We start from the raw sequence: 24245 nt of genomic DNA on the forward strand, positions 1-24245 counted from the left end.
TTATTTTAGTAATGATAAAAATAGGATGACCCCTAGTGTCATTACATTTCATTGGTTGAAAGTGATAGGTAAGTTAAGATTTGTATTAGGAAATAGAGCATTGCTCTATTCTTAATACAGTTTTACAAGATTCGAAAAATCTTATGATACACTGCATTAAGAGTGTATACACAGTAAGATTTTGTATTATAATACAAATCTTTAAATACAAATCTTACCGTGTATACCGGCCTTTAAAATGCGTGACTGCGGTTTAATTTTGTTAATTCAGCATGATGATTTTTATGACTTACGATTGCGTCTCATTTTGCATAGGTATACAACCCACCGCACTGGAATGGTGATGAAGTCAAGGTAACAAAATGTCCGGTTTCTGAAGTCCTCAATCACGTGATACCTTTCATACTGCCAAACAAGTCGAGACTTCTTCAGAATCTTCTCATACGTCGTCCTGTAATGAGAATGGAATTAAGATATTGGATTTCGTTGTAGGCCTTTGATATTTTAAGAAACTTCCATCACAAATACGAAGACTGACACAGAAAGCTATAAATAAACCCAATAAAGTTTCAGAATACTTAGTTGCAATTGATAAAATAAAAACATTTGCTTGATATTTTAAGAAACTTCCATCACAAATACAAAGATTGACACAGAAATCTATAAAAGAATAAAACAATAAAGTTTCAGGATACTTAGTTGCAATTGATAAAATAAAAAACATTCTAGAAAAAGATATTTTTTTGAAATGATGAATGAATTTGGGGAAATAAATGATGAATCAGATCACTCACGTGAACAGGGCGATGATTAGGTTAAGGATAAGGAGATTACCCACCATTATATGTATTGCTGCTATACCTTTCACACTCCAGTCCACCTCTGAAATGAAGAGAGTTCAATTCTTTTTAAATAATTTCATAACAAAAGTAAGTCAAAGTGAAGGGAGGGGATATATTGTCTATGCCAGACTTAATTATATCTGAGTATTTACTGAGAGATAACTTGACAATGTATAATCGTGAGGATAGTTTCCAGAAAAAGTACCCAGTATCTACACGACTGCCTCTTACGCTTTTGGGTACCCATCTCTTATCTGCAACTCTTCTTATACCACTGAATGAAACTTGTTACATATGTATTAAAGTACGAGTTAGTCAAATACGAATAATCTTATGTACGACGTATTGTGTTACCATGTTGTCTCGTTCTGGAATAAATTATTTTAGCACTCAACACGTGGTTCTACATATTAATGACATATATCCACGAACTGATAATGATACAAAACTCAAATGAGCCTTTCCGAGAATCTTTGTTACATTATAAGAGTCATTGTCCACCTCCTATTTTACTTTTAGATCAGAAACAAACTAAGGGTTTCCCATAGCAAACATTAACACTGCCATTCTTTCTATAATATTGAAGGATATCTATCACTTATCCGCAACTCCGGCCTCTTTTACCACTGAATAAAATTTCATAATACAAGTACTTTTACATAATCTTTATTACATACTTGATGACATTGCACATCACCTACTTTACTTTTTGATCCGATACTTATTTCGCGTGTACCAGAGCAAAACATCGTCATGATTACCATATGGGAGACTGGAGTACATTTTTTATGTAGAGATGGAAAGATAAACTAGAGCCGAGCTCGTTGCAAAGCAACGAGTAGGTCTTCCGTTGGAGCTGTGGACAGGAAGTACAGACCTTGGGTCAAGGTCACTGCACTTTCTTATGTAAACAACCTTTCTTCCCAGCATGAGCCTCCAGTAAATTTTAATTACATGTATAAAGTTATGCTTAAACATTTTTTTCTTTGTCAGTGACCTTGATTTGCCAGAAAGACATTTGATCAGGGTCATGACAAAACCTCCAATCATAAGTAATCTATGTTTCAGTAAGAGCCTCCAATGATTTTCATTTACTAATTCATAGCGTAGTAAAGAAAATATTTCTTCTGTCAATGACCTTGATCTTAACAGAATAACCTTGGCTCTGTGTCAAGACAAATACCATTTAGTGATTAGAAGTTCATAACCCTGACAGGAATTTTACAACTTTTCTGTCATTGGCCGATGAAGATGTTTGAAATTTGCATTATCTCGCACCATTTTGTCACAGGTCAAAAAAAACTACATTGAGGTATTTTAAAACATCACCGGATATTAATATTCAAAAAACATGGAGTTTCTATTTATGAAAGATAGAAGGGGTTGAGAGTCCTTTCCATAATACGTATTTTAGGTAATAGCTTTACTTTCAATAAAATTAAACTCAAAAGTCCACAAATAAAATACCTTTCCTTATTTATTTCAAAGTTTGGGTAAAGGGGGTGAGGAGCATTGGGATGTCATGATGTATACGTAATACATTCGAGGTTATTATCCTGTTAGACAGGAAGACACCAGGAGTTGTGATTTGCTGATCATGATCTAAACCACGTTGACACACCGAAACCACATGGTTTTATACACGTTATTTAATCAATTCACTCATAATTATTTTCCTTGAAGGAGGAATGCATGGATAAGGGTTAAAGAAAATTCCCGATGTACAATAACATCCGTGCATGGACTTCATTTTAGTAGTACATAATGATATTGTGCTTGAAGTTGAATAAAATCATCAAATATATTAAATTTAAATAGGAAATGGAGATTATGTTTAATAGAATAAAAATTGATACAGGGACTCGCTGGTAAAATCTTGAATGTACTTGAATAAAATGCCTCTCACTCGCTTTCTCTCGTACGCGTATTTTTTAAACCAAGGAAAGTAATAATTTGCGCTAGATATAAGTTCATCATTTTAAAGAAAATACAGAGTTATATACGGTAAACGATACAAATGGTTTTACTTTGGTGCCGGTTATGATTTTAACAATTTAATTTAGGTTGTAAAAGCGTGTAATTACATGATAAATCTGTAATATTCAGATAAGATTGTTACCCCGGTATATAAGTTCTTAAATTTCCGAATCTGGACATATGCGGGTTTATTACTTCTTGAATGTACATGGTATAACGTGCTACTGATATTTAATCACGGAACAAAATTACAATGTTAGCAAACTATATACTAATCATTTATACGGGTTTTGAATAAATTATAAAACAAATTAAGTTCATTGCTTTAAAATCATTATTTCTTGAACTTTACTATAAAACCTGCAATATAAATTAATAGACAGTGTGCAGCACAGAAGTCACTTATGAAGTTTACACGTGCAGGTGCTACTTATCGATGTTTAGTCCATTTCATTGAGTATAATTCTATCCTTACGATTCGGAAGATTCTCTTTAAAAAATTAAAATTGGTATAGCCATGGTTAATATCTGTGATGAAAAAAAAAATGTGTTTCGGAAAACTTGTGTTAAAAACGGATTTTTTTGTGTGTAAAAGAGCAAAGCTTGTGCATTTCAATAAATATTGGTTGAAGTAAAGTAACTGCAGATCGCCAGTCCTAGTGCAATGAATCGTCAAATTACACATGGATCTAACGAATATTTAAGAATTGAAGACTGATTAATGTACATGTAAAATAAATGCCCCAGCGTTTTGTTCTAAAATCAAACCTAAAACATTTTAAGATATTTTTGAAAGATTTAATTTACTTAGAGAAAATAATATTTTCTTAATGTTGTAAAATGGTTTGTATGTGTCAATTATTTGCCTATGACTGCGGGGTCATTGGTTCACCGCGGTGTGTCGCTTTAGAATTTCTCGGCCGTGTGTAATCAAAAGATAGATTACGTAATGGTAAACAATCTGGGTTCCAGGTGAATATGAGAATCGCGCAGTAAATAATTGTATATTGTTTGACTCTTAAAAGTTTTTTATGAGATCCGGGCGTATATTGTTTCCGTTCAAATTGTTTGTGTTCATATTTAAACGAATAAAAGATATTCGTGCTTTTTTCTATAACTCTTTCTCTTGGAAAGATCTTTATTAATAAAAGGAAAATGATACCATCGAATACAAAGAACACGTTTAAAACCTAATTTAAAAGAGATATGATACATGTACAGCGTGGTAAAATATTTATTACTCACGGCAAGTTTATTTCAATTATACGCATAAAGATTTCTTCAATATCAAAATGAGAACGGAGCTTTGTTTTCGGTGAATACGGATCTAGCTTTCTTTCCTACCATACGTAAGACTCGAAAAATAGTATTTTCATGGGACAGAGATAGTATAAGAATTTAAGGAACACTTTTATCAAGAATTAATTTAACCATTCTGTGGTGGTTTTTTTTTGTGTATGACTGTAGGTCGCTGGATCACGCGCCGATTAATTCCCGGGACCGACTTTGCCCCGCCGCTATCGAGGGAGGCGTGTTATATAATTGTAAACAAACAAGGTGAATGTTAAAGCCGTGCACTTAATGGCTGTGAATAGTACATGTGCTTTTTAGTTATGTTTTATTTTCTCACTATATTGTTTGCTTCTATGTGATAAGAAGAAAAGATTATATTTTCTTCCCTTTTTAGAAGACTTGGTTTATACGATTTTTAAAAAATTGAAATAAAGGGGAAAGTTGTCAGTGGATGAACATGATAATTTGTAAGAAAAAAGCACAAACACTTCGAGAACTTTATTCTGAAGAATATTGGCATCCAATGTAGCCATGTTTATTATTTATAGTTAGCTTGCTTTGGTTACACGCATGAGAAGCTCTCGTTTACGTGCTGAGTGAAAAGAATTACCTGTGCATATTTTGGTCATGCACCAGCTCATTTAAAACAAGACTCGAACACAATAACAATTTCATGAGATCAGTAAGATGTTAAAGCACAACTCTATAATCGATAGTCATTTCGAAATATTTACCGTTTTTGAGTTATAAAGCAAAAACTTTCAAGGCCCCTTGATCCCTAATTATAGGGGCCAGCCCCTTTTGAATATTATTATATGAAAGCCCTTGCAATTATGCACAACTTTTGTTCATTATGTCTTAACAAAATATTTTTAGTTTTCAAGATAAAAAGGACAATATGTGCAAATTTTCGCTCTTTTAGGCGTTCTAAATTTTGACCCTTTTATAGCGCCATTGTTAATACAGAAATCGAAAAACAAAAACCGATGTGCTCAACTTCAATCCTTCTGTTACCTAAAATCAGTAAAAATTCTGCTCCAGCTTTTGTGGTCTCTGCGCCTTTATCCGGAAACGAAAGCCTATAAATTTTCGTTTAAAGGGGAATAACTCAAAACCGGAAGTGAATTTTTGAAGTGTTAGGTACCACTCTGATAGAATTTAACAATGTCTATAATGTCTGAAAATTTGAGCGAAATCCGTTGATAAATGAGTGAGATATGAGGCCTCAAAGTTTGCGTCTAGGAAGTAGAAGAAAAAAAAAAGAATAATAATCTTTACCAACAGAATCAGTAGAAGGTCTTCCGTTGGAAACGGAAGACCTTAATTACTTTCGTTGTTGACTTGCACAAGAAATTTGCAAAAAGATGTAAAGATACTGTAAACCAACTTCTATTTGCGACGAATTATTACGCGATCAACAGGGGGAATTAGTTAACTAGTTTTCGAATATTAATCTTCGCGATCAAGTCATTCTTTGGATCTGTTGATAATATACACATAGACTTTGAGGACCTGTTCGCGACGAGAAATATTCGCAACGAAGAGCCTCATGTGAAACTCGCTCAAACGTGAATATTTGTACAGTACACTACTACATAGAATTTGTAAAGAGATGGAAAGATACATTACTGTCGTTGTTGACTTGTATGCCAATTGTTTCTTCGAAGGTTTCTCCAAAGTACTGATAGTAAGGAAAATAGAAGATTCTCCAGATGCGCCATTCATGCCATTCCCCAGGGAAAAGATCGGGGTTGTCCCGAACCAAAATAGCCTCGAAAAAGATTCCTGTGCCCAGCACAAAGAATGCAATCGTAATTAGGAACCTCAACAAAGTCAAGAGCTGAAAAGATATTGTCACAATTATATGCTTGGAAAATTCTAGCATAACAAATGTACCATAAACATGTAATTAAGAAATAAATAGAAAATTTATAAACTTCAATGGGAAATGAAGTGGGTCGGTCACGTGATCAAACCCCTGTGAATGCCGAAGGCGCGCAGCTGGCAGCTTTTCCTGGCGTGATTGCAATGCTTTGATATTTTCCAACAGATTTGCACATTTATCGAGAGTAGAATTTAATGAAAAAATTATAGTTTTAGCACTCGCGCATGTACTAGCTGCAGATCTGTAGCGTTATGGTTTTTATGTATTTGCCTTTGACCATAACTAATACATAAAACTATTACGCTACAGATCTAGAGCATCTACCAACAATAATTTAATCTCCAGTCCGTGCACATACATGTATTGTTTAAGGAAACTTTACTTTTTTGAGGGAGTGTGATACATGATAGAAAACAGAAAATGCATTGGGACAAGGTAGGCCCCTCCCCATTTTCTTAATTTTTGCTGCTGGGTTGCTCCTACAGGTACATGAACATATATTTTTTTTAGTGTACAGTCTCTACGCTTATATATGTATGATTTACAGGTATTTGAATTGCAGATTTTTATTCCAAACTTGTTTCTCAGTATGTATAATATAATTAATATTGGCGTGAACAATAACAATCTTTTTTTTTTCGATCTTTATGTATTCTTTTACAGATAATTATCTGAATTTGCATAGTGAATATTTTTTCATCCATCTTTCAGGACATAAAGGAATTAGAACTACTTGGTGTGAATACAATTTTTGAGAATGGAAAACTGGAGATTATCATCCGTTGTAGAAGAACCTGGATTTTACCCGCAACCAGAGGAGCTAGACTGTTTAACTCGGTTAGAATATGATATGGATTTTGAGTGAGTGATACCCCGGCATCTCTTGTTTAGTAGCAAGAATTGGTCCTTTACAATTCAAAACTGGAAAAAATTCTTTATTTGGTTAAAACTCTGAATATTTGTGAAATTAAAAACTTGTAACATTTACAACTAGATTCATCAGTGTAATACAAGTACTTATTATACATGCTGTACCCAGACAACAAATATTATTTTCAGTTTTTTGTATCATATTTATTCATCATTTTGCTTGTTTTATTTATTAAAAAAAGATGTAAAGGATGATCTAGCCTTTTTTAAAAAACTGTTCTAAATTTTACTGATGAAAAACATTTCATTTTATTAAGCGATAATGTATTTGTTTCATATTTCAAAGACCCCCCCCCCCTCCCGACACCAATTTATTGGAGTTTAGTTTAAAGATGCAGGTTTTACATGTTCATCATTAGTTTAATTTGAGAATTCTATTTTTTCAACTAAAATTGAATAATGTATCCATGTGTTGGTAAATGTGATATTTAATGTTTATAAAGTTTGAACCCTCAATCAACATTAAATCAATTATTAATGTAAAAAAGCTTAATGTACTACATATTCATTATCAACCACAGTGTGTTTTGTACTGATTTATATTTGTTTCAAATAAAAATGTTGAAAACTTATAAACACGTTTAAGTATTTATTTATTTTGTAAAATAAACACGTTGAAGTGTTTAAAAATTGACCTATAAACATGTTTAAGTGATTATTATCTGTTGCATCGAATAAACATGTTTAAGCGTTTAAGTGTTTAGGTTGAACACGTTTATTTATTAAACATGAAAAGTTTAAATTTTAAACACTCGAGGTGTTTATGTAGTAAACGCTAAGTGTTTATTCAGTGTTTAATCTTTAAACATTTTGTGTTTTTGAAGTGTTGAATATTAAACCTCATGTGTTTAGAATTTAAACATTCTAACGTGTTTATTTCTTAAACACTTCTTGAGGTGTTTAAATTCTAAACGTGTTGAAGTGTTTATTATCTGTTGCAATATGGTGTTTATTTATAAAACACTTATTTTTTACAGTGTGGAGCTGCCTCGCTGTGGTTCCGATTCATTTAAAAAAAATTATTTATATTTTTAAAATCAAAAATTCAAAATGTTAATAAAAAGAGTTTAGTGAACTTTGTTACTTTCTCTATGTCCTGAAAAATGGATAGGGCGTCTTAAAATTTTATTATTTGTTCGTGTACTTGGTTTTTTTTCTAAGTGCAAAGAGTTCTAAGAGGACACATGTTTTTTTTTCTTCAAAAAAAAAAAAAAGAGTTTTATCATAGCCTACTACTTGCTTTAAATTAATCAATTTCTTACATTGATAAACACTTTTCAAATTAAAGTATACATTAATTTTTACCTACCATGTGTTTCAGAAAAATTAGTGTAATTCCTGTGTAATGGTGAATAACAAGCAGACGCATGTAACGAAGGTAGGAGAAGAGCAGCAGCAGGGCTGCCGAGCGAGGGGCAAATCTCGGCATTTCTTCATTAATGGCTACGCTATGTCTCGATGTGATCGTTAAAACGACAAGAATAGCACAAAACAGACCCAAGACCTTCCACATATCGTTCAGTCGAGAGAGAAATCTGTATGTACATTTTCTCCTGGTTTCCGTTCTTTTCCACAACACTCCCTGAAGAAGAAAAAAAAAGGTTTCACTCTTTTGAACAAAACTCACTTCTTGTCATGAATTTAAAATTGAAGAACCAGTTAAGTTAATAAAATTATTTAGCCTCTCTCTAAAAGCGAGTTTATAGCATGATTTCGAATCCTTATTGAATAATGAACAAAACGAACACAATTCATGCTCAAAACAAATCAGATTAAGACTGAACAGGGCAGAGCAAACATCAACCTTTAAAACATCGGAGGTTGGATCTGGTGCCATGGAGGAGTGAGCATCTTCTTCTGACTCATTATACGCACGTTTTTTTTTTTTTACAAAATGAAGCAATTACAGAAAAAATCGCAGTCAATTCAGGGTGTAAAACTCGTCCAACAATTTGTGTGAGAATCCGCCATCAGCATTTGGCTTAATGATGGAATGTATTTGCTAACAAGATATAGACCATAGAACTTACGAATTGTTTACGTGATTTTTAATATATTCTTGTTTCATTAATTTGTTTGTCAAAAATAATATGATGTATCTCAGTTGATTTTGTAAGCAAGACCATGTTCCATTTTCGAATAAGGCAAGCTGTTGCCAAACAAGTTAATTAAACAAATAAATCAACAGTATCGTTAATGGAATGTTTTTTTTTTTTGTTTTTTTTTTTCATTTCCCATGAAAAAAATGCATTGATTAAGATTTAGCAGCAATTTACCACCATCGTGATAAACAACCGATTGTCTGACTGTTTTATGTTGTTTTTGTTATGGGAAGCATAAAATATTGGTTTAGGAGATATTTCCATATTCTTAATTACATACTCAATTGTCCAAGGATTTGCTGTGTGACTCTTCATGACAAAAAATACATAGCGGTGCAATCGGTGGACGATAGATTTTACTTATCTATACCACCTCTTCCCAGCTAAGATGTAGTAGAGGTCCAAGTTTGCTCTTCGCCCGATTCTCATCGTTTCAATCGAGTCTTGAATTTGATGCATGTTCATTATCCTTAAAATTTATTTCATTTCTAATGAATTTTATAATTTTAAACTTAATCTTGAATTTGTCATAATGGTCATTTGTTAAATTTATGAAAATCAATTAGTCATAAACAATCTTTGTACCCAGTTTGATCTTCTAATGATATTCCATTACACATGTATACCGCAAAAAGCTGAAACCTTATTCCTTTGATGGGAATGTTCACATAATTATGTGACTTATAAGTGTGGTATAGTCGTAGTTGTGAAAAAGGTTATCGGAATTATATTTTTGATTTATATAAGGTTGATGTAAGCTTTATCCCAATTTATTGCCCTACCTATCCCAAGAGAACATGTTCTCAATGATTTAAAATGAGATCGTACAAAAATCCTAGTATTATCTCCTCTGACCATTGTTTCATGAAAAATCATTAAACATGTATAAAACATTTTTGTAAAACTATTTTCTTTTATATCTAATGTTACAGTTAAAATCCCTATTGTGGCCCAAACATATTTCCCGGAACCATATATTGAATAATTTAGAATGTATGCTACCTCCGGAAGTTTTCACGTCTTCTGACTAATTGGGTCATTAAACGAGATAAAAACAGAATTTTCCTTTGTCTTTCAGTGTAATTATTTTCTATTGTGGCCTGATCCTATCCTAGGTCATGATTTGAACATTTTAGTTTTATCTCCGTCGGCCTAGTGGTTTTATTTTAACCATCTCACCTTATTGGTGTCTTTCTTGATTATTTCTCCTTCAATAGAATAATATAAGAATTAGCTTTTGAGAAACAAATACCATAACGCTGATGATGTCGTTCAGGAAATCAAACCCTGTCCAGGCGTAAAGGGCGATCTCAGACATTTGAAAGAAGGCAGTCATGTCCTGATATTTTTTAAAATTGGTCAGTAACATGTAGCTATACAGGAGGATGATCACTGCAAAGAAAACCTATAAAAAGAAAAAAATTGACAATAACATACAAGATAATGCATGATCACTGCAAAGAAAACTTATAAAAAACACGAGAAAACATTGATGTATATGTAACCATCATTTGTCGCCCAGGTAATAATAAAGCAAACAATGGAAATAAGTCTTGATAATCAAACCGCTTCGATTTGTGTGAAAAAGGCATGCGTCTAAATGATGGAGACGATAGTCGAGAATATTTTGAAAATTGTAGTTGATCATGAATGAAAATCGAAGGAAAACGATGCCCTTTTAAACTTTATCATTTTCTCAAGTAAATGTTGGCTGCATAAATATAAATTGAAAGGACAGATGCATCACCTAGATATTAAACAAAAGAAGATTGTAAAACACTCCCCCTTATTTGTATTTGTATTTGTATTTATAAAAGGGCATAACTCTTTTGTACCCAATTGTACCCAAAACAGAACTTGACCTAGATATTAATCTGGTGAATATGTATACTAAATTTCATGTCAGTATGTGCAACCTTTGCAACTTAAGTGAAGGGAAACTACAAGTAATTGAAATTTTTCTACGTCCAGGGGACATAAGTCTGTGACAAAAGCAAAAAATAGCGCTCTCTTACCCAAAACAAAACTTGACCTAGATATTCTTATTACAAATCTGTAAACTAAATTTCATTTCAATATAAGCAACCTCTTGGAAGAAAATGAACGGAAACAGCAAATAATTGGAATTTTCCAAAGTCCAAGGGTCATAACTCTGTGAAAAATGGCCTGATTATAAGCAAAACAGAACTTGACCTATAGATATTCATCTGATATTTCTGTTTACCAAATTTCATCTCAGTATGTGCAACGGTTGCAAAGAAAATGAACAGAAACTGCAAATAATTCTAATTTTTCTAAGTCCAAGGTGCATAACTCTCTGAAAAATTGCGCGATCGTACCGTACCCGAAACAGAAATTGACCTAGATATTTATCTGATATCTGATATCTGTATACCATATTTCATTTCAGTATGTGCAACAATTGTGAAGAAAATGAACGGAAACTAAGTGGACCGACAGACAGACCTACAGGCAGCAGCAAAGCAATATGTCCTCCGTTCTTCGAAGGGGGCATAAAATGTATTTCACTTTAAGAATTTAAAACATGAATTGTGTAGAGTACGTTTTTTATGCGATAGGTAAAATTAAATTTTTTTCTGAAAAAAGGACCTTTTATTTTTTTTTAAAAGTAAATGATGTCCAAATTCATATATTATGTATATCGTAATTTTTAAAGGGATAGAACATTTTGATTAACACTCTTTTTAATATTTAGAAAACCTTTATGAATAACTTCTCCCACCTCAATTTCCATACACCAACACTTGAACTTATATTTATAAAACAGCCCGGTCCTCGAGGCTGCAATTAACTAAAATATAAAGGACAATGATCACTGCAAAGAAAATCTGTAAAAGGGGACCATTTACAATAACGTCATGCATTTCAAACCTGTGACATAAGTTAAAGTAGAATGATTGTATTTGCTTACAAGTTCAGTAAGCAAGAATTAGTTTATCAATGGCAATCACTTGAGTGTCGTATAAACAGAAAAGAAAACAATAATGATTGTTAAGCTCACGTAATGCAAAACGAAGTGGAAGCAGGGAGCACTCCCAGCAACAGGTGGTTGTTCCTATAAAACATGACGTCAGAATTAGAATTAGTTATGTTTCATTGCTGATTAAAATTTTTTTCACACAACCCATAATGATAAGCTAAAATCAAAAGTTATGAGTAAAACAGTTTGCAAATAACATTATCTACTTTTTTTAAAGTACACACATGAGATGGGGAACTACACTTACTAACCAAAAAATCTTTGCAAAATCTCATGGACAATCCGCTGGGAATAAGTCCGTTATACCAAATCTTGTTCATCAAAGCAACAGAGCATGGGTGAGCTATGATATCGTACATCTTCGATTCGTACGCAAACGATAGAGGTCGGGCTTGGATAGTCCAGACTGTTTCTAATTCGTCCAAAATTTCAAACGCTACTTCCCTGTCCGTCCGATAAAGATTGTCCATCATACTTAATACTCGGGATGTAAACGATCTGCCAAATGTGTAAATTAAGTTAGAAATAATAGAATACACCTACTGTCAATAAATGTAATTTTATTACAAAAAAGTTTTTAAAATGTAATGAGACCAAGTGAAGTAAGATTTATACCTAAGAAGATAAGTCAAAAATATATAATTGAAATGCATTCTTCCAAGGTCGTCAAGGATCAACATTTTAAATATTTCTTTGTGAGATAATTTACTAATTACCGGTACTAGCACCTTACTTAAATCATAACTTATTTGAGCCTATGTTATACGAAATAATATCAAAATAATATTTTTGACAATTTACGTTTTATAAACCATGAAATAAAAAATGAATTGTCAGTTATCAACACGGAACTTCCTTGGGTTCATCTCCCAAAGAATATGAACGTTTTTGCAAAAAAGAGGTGCAGTTTCAATACAAAATTAGCCCTGTATTAATTTATTACTTATTATTTAATAAAAAATGAAAGTGATATAAGAAATTAAGGACAAATGATACAAACAAACTTTTGTCAAAAGATATGAAATTAACAACATAAGTCATGTTAAAATGAGTAAAATGAATATTAACTTTCACCGCGTAGTTTTAATTTTTTTATTCAAATTTTCACAAAAACGAGATTTGAAGTGAAAAATATTTGTATAGATTAATAAGGATGGTTTCACAGAGGCAGACTTTTGAACATCACAGAAGATTTACAAATTCTTTATATTCTAGAAATTTATTATTTGCATCAATTTCAATGAAATTAGTCCAAAAAATATAGACCAATTCAGGCATCCATTTTTTGTTAATATCATCTGTCCTTAAATTTATTTTTTCTGATTCAAAGGAATTCAATGCAGTAAGGATACAAAAATCTATTCAACTATTGTTAAAGCCAATTCATAACTTTTTTAAGAATATTGCATTTTGAGGGCACAATTAATCCCAAACTGTACCTTCTTCTTACGTGCTTCATTTTCATGTCTTGAAAAAAGTAGCAAATCGAATCCTAGATAATGTTTTCAAAGAGCAAAAAAAAAGTTTTCCTTTCTTTGGCATAAAAAATCTGGAAAGTCTCTTTTCCCTTTAATTTTTAATGCCTTGTATCTCAAAAAATATATTTCTACCTCATATATTATACAACATAACGAATACATTGAAACTTATTACCAAAATTGAAAAATTAAATGCAAGTCATATCAGCAGAAATCATCCCCACAATGACTGTTCTTTCATTCTCTATCATTTAAAAACAGTTCATACTTTTATAAATATTTTTAAAAATCATTTTTGTAATTATTTGTAGAGTAGATTTTTCTTAAGGTTGTTTTACACTATCAAACCAACACATTAAATGCGTAGAATAAGTATACAACATTGAAAAAAATACTTTGAATGTTCAGTCAACTTCATCGCTAACTCCTCGTCCTTCAGCGAGGCTATGGAGGCCATCTCCTGGAGAATCAATGCACTGACGAGTCCAGTATCTATAATACAATATAAATCCAATATAAATCAACAAACAATAAGCCAGAACGCTCAACTGGATCAAGAAGCGATTCAAAATGGCGGACATCCTTTTTTCTAATTTTCTCTTAATGTCGTTCAAAATGGAGAAATAATGAGTGAATATCTAATTGAGTGTAGTTAAAGTTAAAATGACAATCGACTGCTAAAATTATAGCCCAACCCTACCCCGATGGGTCGTGATCAATCGCATCATCTCGGGTCTTTCCGTCAAAGGTCGGAAAAACAACCTAGAATGTATTAGCATCACCGGATGTTAAAAATTTATACACCTTCCTGTTTGTTCAAATATAGTGTAGACGGAAATAGAGGTTCCTTCTATGGTATATTTTAGGTAATATCATTACATTGAATAAGGATGAACTCCATATCCCACAGATGAAAGGTCTCCATGCATTTATTTCAAAGATCGTGAAAGGGGGGGGGTTGTAATGTCGTCTTCCTAGTACATTCGAGGTCGTTTTTCCGCTAGTCGGAAAGGCCCGAGAAGTTGCGATTGGGGTCGTGATATGAACAAACTTGAACTAACTCTTACTGAGGATGTTTCCATATTAACATCACCAATCATGGCTTTGCCGATATTTAAAGGAAGATTTTTCATAGATTTTTCCTATTAATATATATGTAAAAACTTTGATCGGCCATTGTAGCCCCATCTTATCCTCAGAGGTCATAATCTAAACAAACCTGAGGATGCTCCCATATGAGTTTCATTTTATCTGGCCCAATGGTTCTGGAAGAGATTTTAAAACATTTTTCCTTATATTCCTATTTTAAACTTTGATTGGCCATTGTGGCCCCGCCCTATCCCCGGGAATCGTGATTTGTACAAACTATTATCTACACTACCTGAGGATGCTTCCACATGAGTTTCATCTTTCCTGGCCCAAGGGTTCTGGAGAAGTAAATTTCTAAAAGATGCCCTTAATTTTTCATTAATTTATAATTATCTCCCCTTGGAAAAGGGCTCGGTCGTTTATTTTAACACACTTGAATCCCTTTCACCCAAGGATGCTTTGTGGCAAGTTTGGTTGAAATAGGCCCAGTTGTTTTAGAGAAGATGAAATTGTGAAAAGTTGCCAGGGACAACAACAACAACGACAACAACACACAACGGACAAATTTTGATCAGAAAAGCATACTTGAGCCTTCGGCTAAGATGAGCTATTAAGGCGATTATTTTTGGTAGATAAGAAATAACCTTTTGTTGCAATCACACACACAAAAAAGAAACAAATTGCAATGAAAAATCTCGGTCTAAAAAATCATTAAAGAATACAAAATAAACATGTCTAGAGATTAGAAAACGTCGACCCTGGAAATTCCACAGGTGGGATCAAGTGTCAAGGCGAAGTGAGCATCCCTCACAGCCGCAAAGAGCACGAGGACAGAACTATTCGTAGTCAACTTAGTTTACCAAATCTCCATAAAACAATACTAAATAGGAGAAGAGCAAAGACAGACTCCCCGAAACATCAGAGGTGGGTTCAAATGCCATATGGAGGATGAGCATTCCCTGCCGACCGGTCACACCTGCCTTGTGCTCCTTGTCAAGGTAGGGAAATAATAATAAATTTTGTCGTCAATTGAGTGAATAAATATTGGATTTGCATGATAAATGTCAGTTGGTATTTGAATGATAAATTGTATTTGCTGACAATGTCATTGTATCGACCATAGAACTTACGCAAGGATGACTTTAAACGAGACTGTTGATATTCTTGTTTCATCAACTTGTTTGTAAATAATTTAATTCGTTTTAGAAATTGTTCATGCAGAGAGAAAATTCTTACGTATCGAATCAATTGAGATACAAAAATTCCGTATGCAGGTGAAGAAGGTATATTGCTACATAAGTAAGGGAAGTTGACGTTTGAAAAGTTGAAGTCATCACGTTTATCATAGAGCTTGGTTGTCAGATTACCATTTAAGTCTTTTGCAAGAAAAATATCAAAATATGAAACAGGTGGTCAGACTTTGTGGTATCGTTTATCTCAACCTCACCAGGATATGTCGTATCCACATAAGAATGAAAATTGCATTGTAAATCGACAATGCGTCTTCCATATATCTAAATGTCGACATGAAGGGCACAGCAAGTGTTTTCTTCTTTCCATGCATAAGATTTTGCACAAATTCTTCTTTATATGAATACAAAAAGGTCTGCTTATAACGCGATGCAATTGGTACCCATGGGAATTCCAATTTTTTGTTGGAAGACTTGGTCTACAAAAACAACATAGATATTGTCAATCAAATCAAAGCCCAACAAATGGAATAAAAATCATACACAGCTGATTAGCCACCCTTCGCCAGACCAGGGTAGCGATGTCTGTTCTATGGGTCAATAGTGACCACAGCAGGACAGCCTGAAGAAACTCTTGTCGGTTCACGTACTGCTTTCTTCTCCGAGTGCTACAATTTGTATATATTCTGGAATCGTTGGTTTCTGCATTTTAAAAATGGACATTACTATATAAATCTCAAAATTATAAGAACAAGGTATGGTTTCCATACAAGTTTTGCCCTGTGATTTTTAAAAAAAATGAAACTGATGTAAAAGATGAGAATTAATGTTGCCTGAATCATTGAAATTCTACGCAGAAAAATCATACAAAACATTTTTCTCACATATTTTAAATGCTTTTTGTGACGTCATAAACATGTGCATTTTCCCGTATTTTCATCAAAAGTTGTAGAAGACACCAATTTTCATAGGAATTTTCTTTCAGAAAATGTTGTCCACAGGATCGCCCAAAAAGATTTTTAGGTATGTGATTTATTATTGTTTTTCACAGAACATTATAAAATGAAAGTTGGCAACGGCTGTGGATATTATTTTCTAAAGGAATATTACCCTTCAAAAAAAAGAAATACGCACACTAACTCTCGATTCCCGCCTGCATTTTAGTACCAGTTAATTCAATATAAATAGGAATTTGACCATAAAATCTTTGTTTAATACAAAGAACAGTTCAATGGTAGTGAATTGTCTTAATAACTGCGTGAACAGTAAATTATCAATAATTCCAGCTCTTGAAAAATGGGAGTAGAAGATATTTTCCACTAAAATCGGAGTTTCAAGCATCACCATATTTTGAAATAGTCTTGGATATGATCAAATGTTCCTGATATCTTTTCTTATGTTAAATTATTGGCAAATAAATAAAACATAAATATATCAATGAAATATAATGTTTCAGTTGTAAATCGCTTTTAAATTGGTGGAAAACAAGTATTTTTATCTTTTTTGTCAATAAACACATGTTCCCCCCAAGTGTCACACAAAAAGCTTTGGTATGAATTTGAGAATTGACATTACATATTACCTGTAAAAAGAAATTTTTTGTGACATGGGGGGTGAGATGTTTTTAAAATATTTTCCGTTTTTCCGTTGATTTCTATTATAAAAAAACATGTTTTACCAAAATGTTAGAGGTATTTCTCTTTGTTTTCCCAAATAAGAAATGTTTTATGAAAATCCATATAATTATCTATAAAAATATTTAAAAATTATCGAATATGTTAACTATTGCAAAATTGACTTAGGGTGGAACAAAACAATCGTTCACAGTTCTTTAAGGCTTTTTTCTGTTAAAAATACAGAAACGCATCACATTAATGACGTCATATTGGAAGAATGGTAATCCTTTGTGCCATATTCTTTCCTGATTTATCACAGTCATATACTTGACTAATATTGTAGTATGTTTCAAGTCTTTTTGATGATCTTAAATTCTCAGGGCACACTTAAGCTAAACCCATACCTTCTTCTTTAATAAAATATGTTAAATTGCCAAATTCATTTGAATTGAAAAGTTTTTAGGTCGTCTAAAATTAAGCATAAAATTTATTCTTTTTAAAGAACAAAATGTAAACGTCGCCCATATATTTGAGGCCTAGAATGTGCAATAGAACTCACCGTTGTATTTTAAAAGTCTTTTACACATCTTCTGAGCATTTTTGTGAGAATCACTTTCACCTTCAAAAAGACTCTTTGCTAGTTTTTCCTTTCCACCCATTTCCTAAATAAAATAGAGATAATGGGAGGCTCACATTTCAGACCAATTCTCTGTAATTACAGTATCAAAATTGGTTGGCCGCGCATAGTTACAGATTTTGATTTTTCTATGATAATTTATTCATATGTGTGAGTGATTGTAAAATCTATAAATATTTTTTGAATCATTACTTTAGTTGCCATGCAAACGAGACACAAAATTTCTCATTTTCATAAATTTTGAAAATATGTACTTGCTGTGAAAAATTATGTCCAGAAATAAAAGATATGTCTAAATTCGAGTTTATTCTTTTAATCCAATACAAGGGATTCAAACAACAATGTTTACGGTTCAATTTTAATTTCACACTGGTACGTGGTCATGTTATGTATTGCAAAATATCAAAAATATAGTAATTTTTAAAGTCCTAAAACAAAACATGCAGCAATTTACAAATGAAGCAATAATAAAGCATAAAAGGTCCATATTTGGTAATATTATACTTTTTAAATATTGGTTGGCAAATCATATGTGTAAAAGAAATTCAGAGGTGGATATATATTCAATTTTCTGTATTTTGAACTTTTGCTTCCCAATTACTTCCCCTAAATTACTCTGTAGCGCATGTAAGAATATGTAGGCATAGTATTGGTTTAATAAATAAATGATTTTGTGAGAAAACTTATCCAAACGGGCGAGGATTTGCAGTGTGGAAGAAGAAGAAAAAAGATACAATGCATAATGAAGACAAGAGGTAATTATACTATTAAAAATGCTAAGTATGTATACTTTTTTCTCTCCAATTTATGGATTCCATGCATGTAACCCGAGTTTCCTCTGCTTTGAAAATTGTGACACCTGAAGGGGTCTCTGTCCTGAATCTCTCCGGATAGTACATTTCACAATGAAAAATTAGGTTAAAATAAATGTTGATGACAGACAATGTAGACATACATCAGGTCAGACACAGTCTCATTACATGGTGTAGCTTTTAATTAATATTTGAAATTATGAATCCCGAAAGAAAAAAGTATGATGCTGATGATTCCATTCCCGTTTCATCCATAGGCCTAGTTGTCGGGGAATCTTTCCCGGTCCGAACCCCAGGCCATTTTTACAGACCATGCGTTATGGAAAAATCACCTAGGATTTATCTTAAAAATATATATTTTGAGACTATAATTATACCATTATTTCTGAACAATTTATTCTCAAAACACCGTTTGTACGTTTAATTGTTATTTATACCAAGAAACTTATTTATGACCCACTTGCGTACACGCGTGTAATTTGAATTATTTTTGTCGCCAGATTACAACGACAGATTTTGCTGATAGTACATGTATTTTCGTTATAACATTTGATTAACAAACACGCAGTATATTGAAATTGTCGAATTATTAAAAATATTTATTTTAAAAGAAACTAGCTACACGTAAGAAAAAAACGGCTTTATTTTACAATGTCGTAGGAAAACGCTTACAGGTAATACACTCAGGTAACATCCTGTGTATATAGGTAGTATACACAAGCCAGCGTCGTTCCCTCGGGGCTTCTCAGCCGCTTCGACTAAGCTCCACCCCACACCAAACTTACCTGAGGAAAACCGTACGGTTAAAAACCTCGGCGTTTAAGACAGTTAGATGTTCAAACTGCTACTAGCATGATTTACACTGTTTTTTTTTAATCAGGAAAAATCTTTTTATGAAGTTAAAACAATGCATCTTGGTGCAAAGGTGCACGTTCCAGATATGTTCAAATATTTATTGATAAATTAATTTTTTATAAAGGGTATATGATATTTAATTTTTTTTTTACAACGAAAGCACAGCTCCTTTTGTTTAACAGGCCTGCTAATCGATCAATTGCACAACCAGCAGTTGTGTATAACAATCAAAAGAGATCGATTTCCCTTTGTGCAACTGATGCACATATAAATAGAGTTCCCTCGTTTAATATGCTTTCCTCCGAGTACCGTCACATGAAATCCAATCCCAGCCCTGGGTGGACTACCAACACGTCCTATACAATGTTTCACTTTGAAACCAATGGAAAAATTATAACTACATGTATATCTACTGCTTGCTTGTTTGTGCTTTTGTTTTATTGGTTTGTTTGTTTGTTTTTGGCTTGTCAAAGTCCCCCATAGAACTGTTGAAAACTCAGTGTTGCCAGGTTTGAAGTGCCTATATGCATGAGTGTTGGACACCTGGATACCCCCCCCCTTTTTTTCAAAAATTGCTAGATCTGCCACTGCAACGTCTTCATATTATAGCAAATATTCAAAATTTTTTAATTACCAAAAATAAAATAGTATAAGAGGTGAATTATGGAGATTTTGTTATACTATCGTAATTTTTTATCATTCATCTCATGCTTAACCCGATATCTCTTTCACAACTGAATGATCGCATGCATAAGTAATGTTATTTCCTACGAATATTTGTCAAATTATACTCATATCGAAGTCCAAATTTTGGTGGATAGGATGCACTTGCAGCATACTCATGGTGGACATTGAATTTTCAAGGTTAGTTGAGATTAATACGAATTTTAGTCGGCGAATACTATTTTCAATCAGCGTTTTCGCTCTACTAGCCCTTGCTTCAAAACAAATATCGTCGCTAATCGACAATCACTGCATTTTATGAGGGTGTAAAATTAAAGAAAAATAAATTGCTCATGGAATCACATTCTTATATTTTAATAAAAATATCAATTATTGCCTGAATCGGGTCCATTTACTACCTGTATACTGGAATTATTCGCATCAATTGCACAACCGGAAATATGTATTTATCAATGTTGCTAATAAAACGTGTTCGTGTTCATTTATATCTGTAATCTATTGGCTGTAATGCTGGTCACCTTGTCAGGTGACATTTAAATATTCATTGCACGGGTTTTAACTGACCGCTGTTAGCACAGGATATTCTAAAGCCATTCGAAGGCTCTTTTAAGTGCATATAACACGTCTTTTTTCACTCTCTATTGCCACGTAATATGGGCGATTCGGGCGATGAACTGACTTTGGACACAGATAAATTACCGAAAGACAGCACAGGAGGGAACTCTTCATTGGAAATCTCGGACATTGTTAAACTCTTCACGGGAGTAATACAGTCTCAATTCAAAACTTTCTCGGGACAGTTAAAAGCGGAGCAGTCCGAGTCCATCTCGAAGAAACTCAAGGAGAATTCTCTTCATAAGATAAAGCCTGAAGGCAACCGAATTCAGTTTGAATTTAACGCCGAATTATTAGAGGGTTTAGAGAAGCTAGAGTCGAGAGCCTTTGATTTAAAAGATTCTGAATCATTGAAAATCATTTCTGACTTGTGTAAAAAATTGAAAACGCGTCAAAAGCATATACGCATAGCAGATTCATCTCCCGCGGGCTGGAAAACTGTCAACGAATACCAGTGTAATGAAATCGCAGACAACTCCGATGATGAAAAGAAGATACGCAGTGCCGAAAACAGGGCCCTCAGACATCAGAAGCAGAACAAGAGATTTCAGCCTTACGGGACACAGAAAACGCCACCAGCGGCAGCTGCGGGATCTCCGGCTCAGCTGGCTCTTCCTGGGGCTACTAGTACTTTTCAGCCCTTTCCTGCCTTTTAACAGCAGCAACAACAGCCATTTCTCTACGGCCAAAGCAGAAACAAGCAGTCAAGGAGACAGCCTATGCCCTACGACGTTTGCTTCGGTTGTTTCGGAACAGGGCACTGGAAATCCAACTGCCCAAAGGGAAAGACCAATCAAAGTCAATGATAAGTATACAGGTTGTTTGACTTGTGTTCATGAAAAGAGTCATAGTATTAAACATAGTCTAAAAAAGGCATTACAGTAAATGGGAAGAAATTGGGGCTTTTCCTTACATTTTGAAAGTAATACATTCTGGTTATGAAATTCCTTTCCTCTCTTTTCCGCCATCTATGAATTTTAGAAATAACAAATCTGCAGAGATTGACGCTGAATTATATCCCAGTTAATCAAGACAGGTTGTGTTGTAGAAGTTACACACAGACCATATATTGTAAGCCCTCTTAGTGTCGCGGAAAACAGGTCAAAAAAGAGGTTGATACTAGATTTGTGTAGACTGAATTATTATGTGAAATATGAGAAAATAAAGTTTGAAGATTGGAAAACAGCCCTGGATTATTTTGAGAAAGATTGCTATTGTATAAAATTCGACCTCAAATCTGGCTATCATCATATTGATATTTCTGAAAGTTTCCAGACATATCTTGGGTTCTCATGGAACGAAAAATATTATTGTTATACTGTACTCCCGTTCGGCTTGTCATCTGCTCCATTTATTTTTACAAAAAGTCTTAGACCCATTGTTAAATTCTGGGGGAAGAAGGGTATTAAGATAGTTCTTCACCTAGATGACGGTTTTGTGTTTGCCCCATCAAAACAGGAATGTTTTTCAGTTTCTGAATTCATTCAAAAGAGTTTGTCTGACTTTGGGCTACTTATAAATTTTGAAAAATCTGTATTTTACCCAACTCAGAATTTAGAATGGTTAGAAATTTCTTGGGATTCACAGTCATTTTCTATTTCAGTGCCTACAAGACGTTTGGACGATACAGTGGCTTCTTTGCAGAAACTAGTGAAGAGTTTTCCTAAAGTGACGGCCAGAGAGTTGGCAAGAGTGGTTGGAAAGATTATGTCAATGTCACCAGTGATGGGTAACATATGTAGCATAATGACAAGATTCTGTTCTATAGAGATAGCATGTAGAAAGTCATGGGACGATGTTATTGTATTCACACACAAGAACGAGGTTCTAAATGAATTTAATTTTTGGTTGCAATGTATTTACTCAGAAAAAACAAGATATTTACACACACCGACAAAGAAAAGTGTGATTATTTACTCTGATGCGAGTAGTCTAGCTTCAGGAGCGTACACTGTCGAAGTTGATTCAAAAATTTTTCACTTAATGTGGAAAGAGTTTGAGAAGGGTATGAGCTCTACTTGGAGAGAGCTTCGAGCGATTGAAGTAGCTTTGGCTTCATTTAAAGATAGTTTAGTGAATAAAGAGGTGAAATGGTTCACTGATAATCAGAGTTGTGTAAAAATTGTTCAGTCTGGTAGTATGAAACATCATTTACAATCTCTTGCTTACAATATTTTCAAAATGTGTGTAGAACAAAAAATTTCAATTGACATACAATGGATTCCAAGATTACAAAATGATAAAGCTGATTTTCTTAGCAATATTATAGATCACGATGACTGGGGCGTTACTGCTACATTTTTCGAATTTGTTAACAACTTGTTCGGAACTTTTACTGTTGACAGATTTGCAAATTATAACAATTGTAAGTTGGGACGGTATAATTCAAAATTTTGGAATCCTGGCTCAGAAGCTATTGACTGTTTTACACAAAACTGGGAACACGAAAACAATTGGTAAGTGCCACCTATTCACTTAGTAGTTCGGGCTATTAAACATCTAATAGCATGCAAGGCTTTGGGGTCTTAATTGTTCCAAACTGGCCCTCCGCTGTTTTTTTGCCATTTATTTTTGATAAAGATATGACGTATAGATGGTACGTTAAAGATGCTTTACTATTCAATGATTGTACAGACATACTTATTCAGGGTGATAACAAAGCGTGTTTGTTTGGATCAAAAAATTTTACTTCTGGGATAATGGCAGTAAAGTTGGATGCAAGATCCTAATATAGAACGCTATATAGTTTGTTTATATACTCATGTTGAGATCAGAATGTAAATATAGATACTTTTTGAGGTGTATTGCAGATGAGATGGGTCCTGGTACACCAGATGTTTATATTGGTCAGATGTATTGCAGATGATTTATGGTCCTGATACATCTGTTAAGTCGGTGTATTGCAGTTGATTGAGGGTCCTGATACACCATAAGAAAATGTGTATTAATAACGTCAATTTAATCTTTGTATTCCGTTTTATACAATTTTCAGATATATTTAAAATGGGACGGTGGTCTGATAGTGCGAGGATTGAGGATCAGCGATTACAACAACTTAGGGACTTTTTACCATCCTACTGCCTAAAATCCAGAGCATCGAACACATCAAGTCAATACAGGTACGCATTCAATGCTTTCTGCAGATGGTGTGGCGCTTTTCTGCCTGCTATTTCTGCATTACCCGCAGCGGATGAACACGTGGTTCTCTATATAATTTCCATCGCTAAAGATTACAAATC

General features: G+C 33.4%; 1 protein-coding gene across 1 annotated transcript in view; it reads right to left on the minus strand.

Moving 5' to 3' along the window:
- Positions 1-293: 293 nt before the first annotated feature.
- LOC134228589 (transient receptor potential cation channel subfamily M member-like 2) overlaps positions 294-24245 on the minus strand; it is a gene marked incomplete at its 3' end in the record, with an annotated part of 28197 nt that continues 4245 nt past the window's right edge. The window contains exons 2-11 of the mRNA XM_062710255.1: positions 17963-18065; positions 16331-16489; positions 13904-14000; positions 12282-12528; positions 12052-12105; positions 10282-10434; positions 8237-8509; positions 5742-5952; positions 795-882; positions 294-451 (exon numbers count right to left, since the gene is read on the minus strand). Coding sequence (XP_062566239.1) covers positions 294-451; positions 795-882; positions 5742-5952; positions 8237-8509; positions 10282-10434; positions 12052-12105; positions 12282-12528; positions 13904-14000; positions 16331-16489; positions 17963-18065 — 1543 coding nt within the window. The remainder of the gene's footprint in view (positions 452-794; positions 883-5741; positions 5953-8236; positions 8510-10281; positions 10435-12051; positions 12106-12281; positions 12529-13903; positions 14001-16330; positions 16490-17962; positions 18066-24245) is intronic.

Source organism: Saccostrea cucullata, unplaced genomic scaffold (genome assembly GCF_032062105.1).
Source record: "Saccostrea cucullata isolate Sc308-1 unplaced genomic scaffold, CSIRO_AGI_Scuc_v1 ctg4986, whole genome shotgun sequence".
Taxonomy (NCBI): Eukaryota; Metazoa; Mollusca; class Bivalvia; order Ostreida; family Ostreidae; genus Saccostrea; species Saccostrea cuccullata.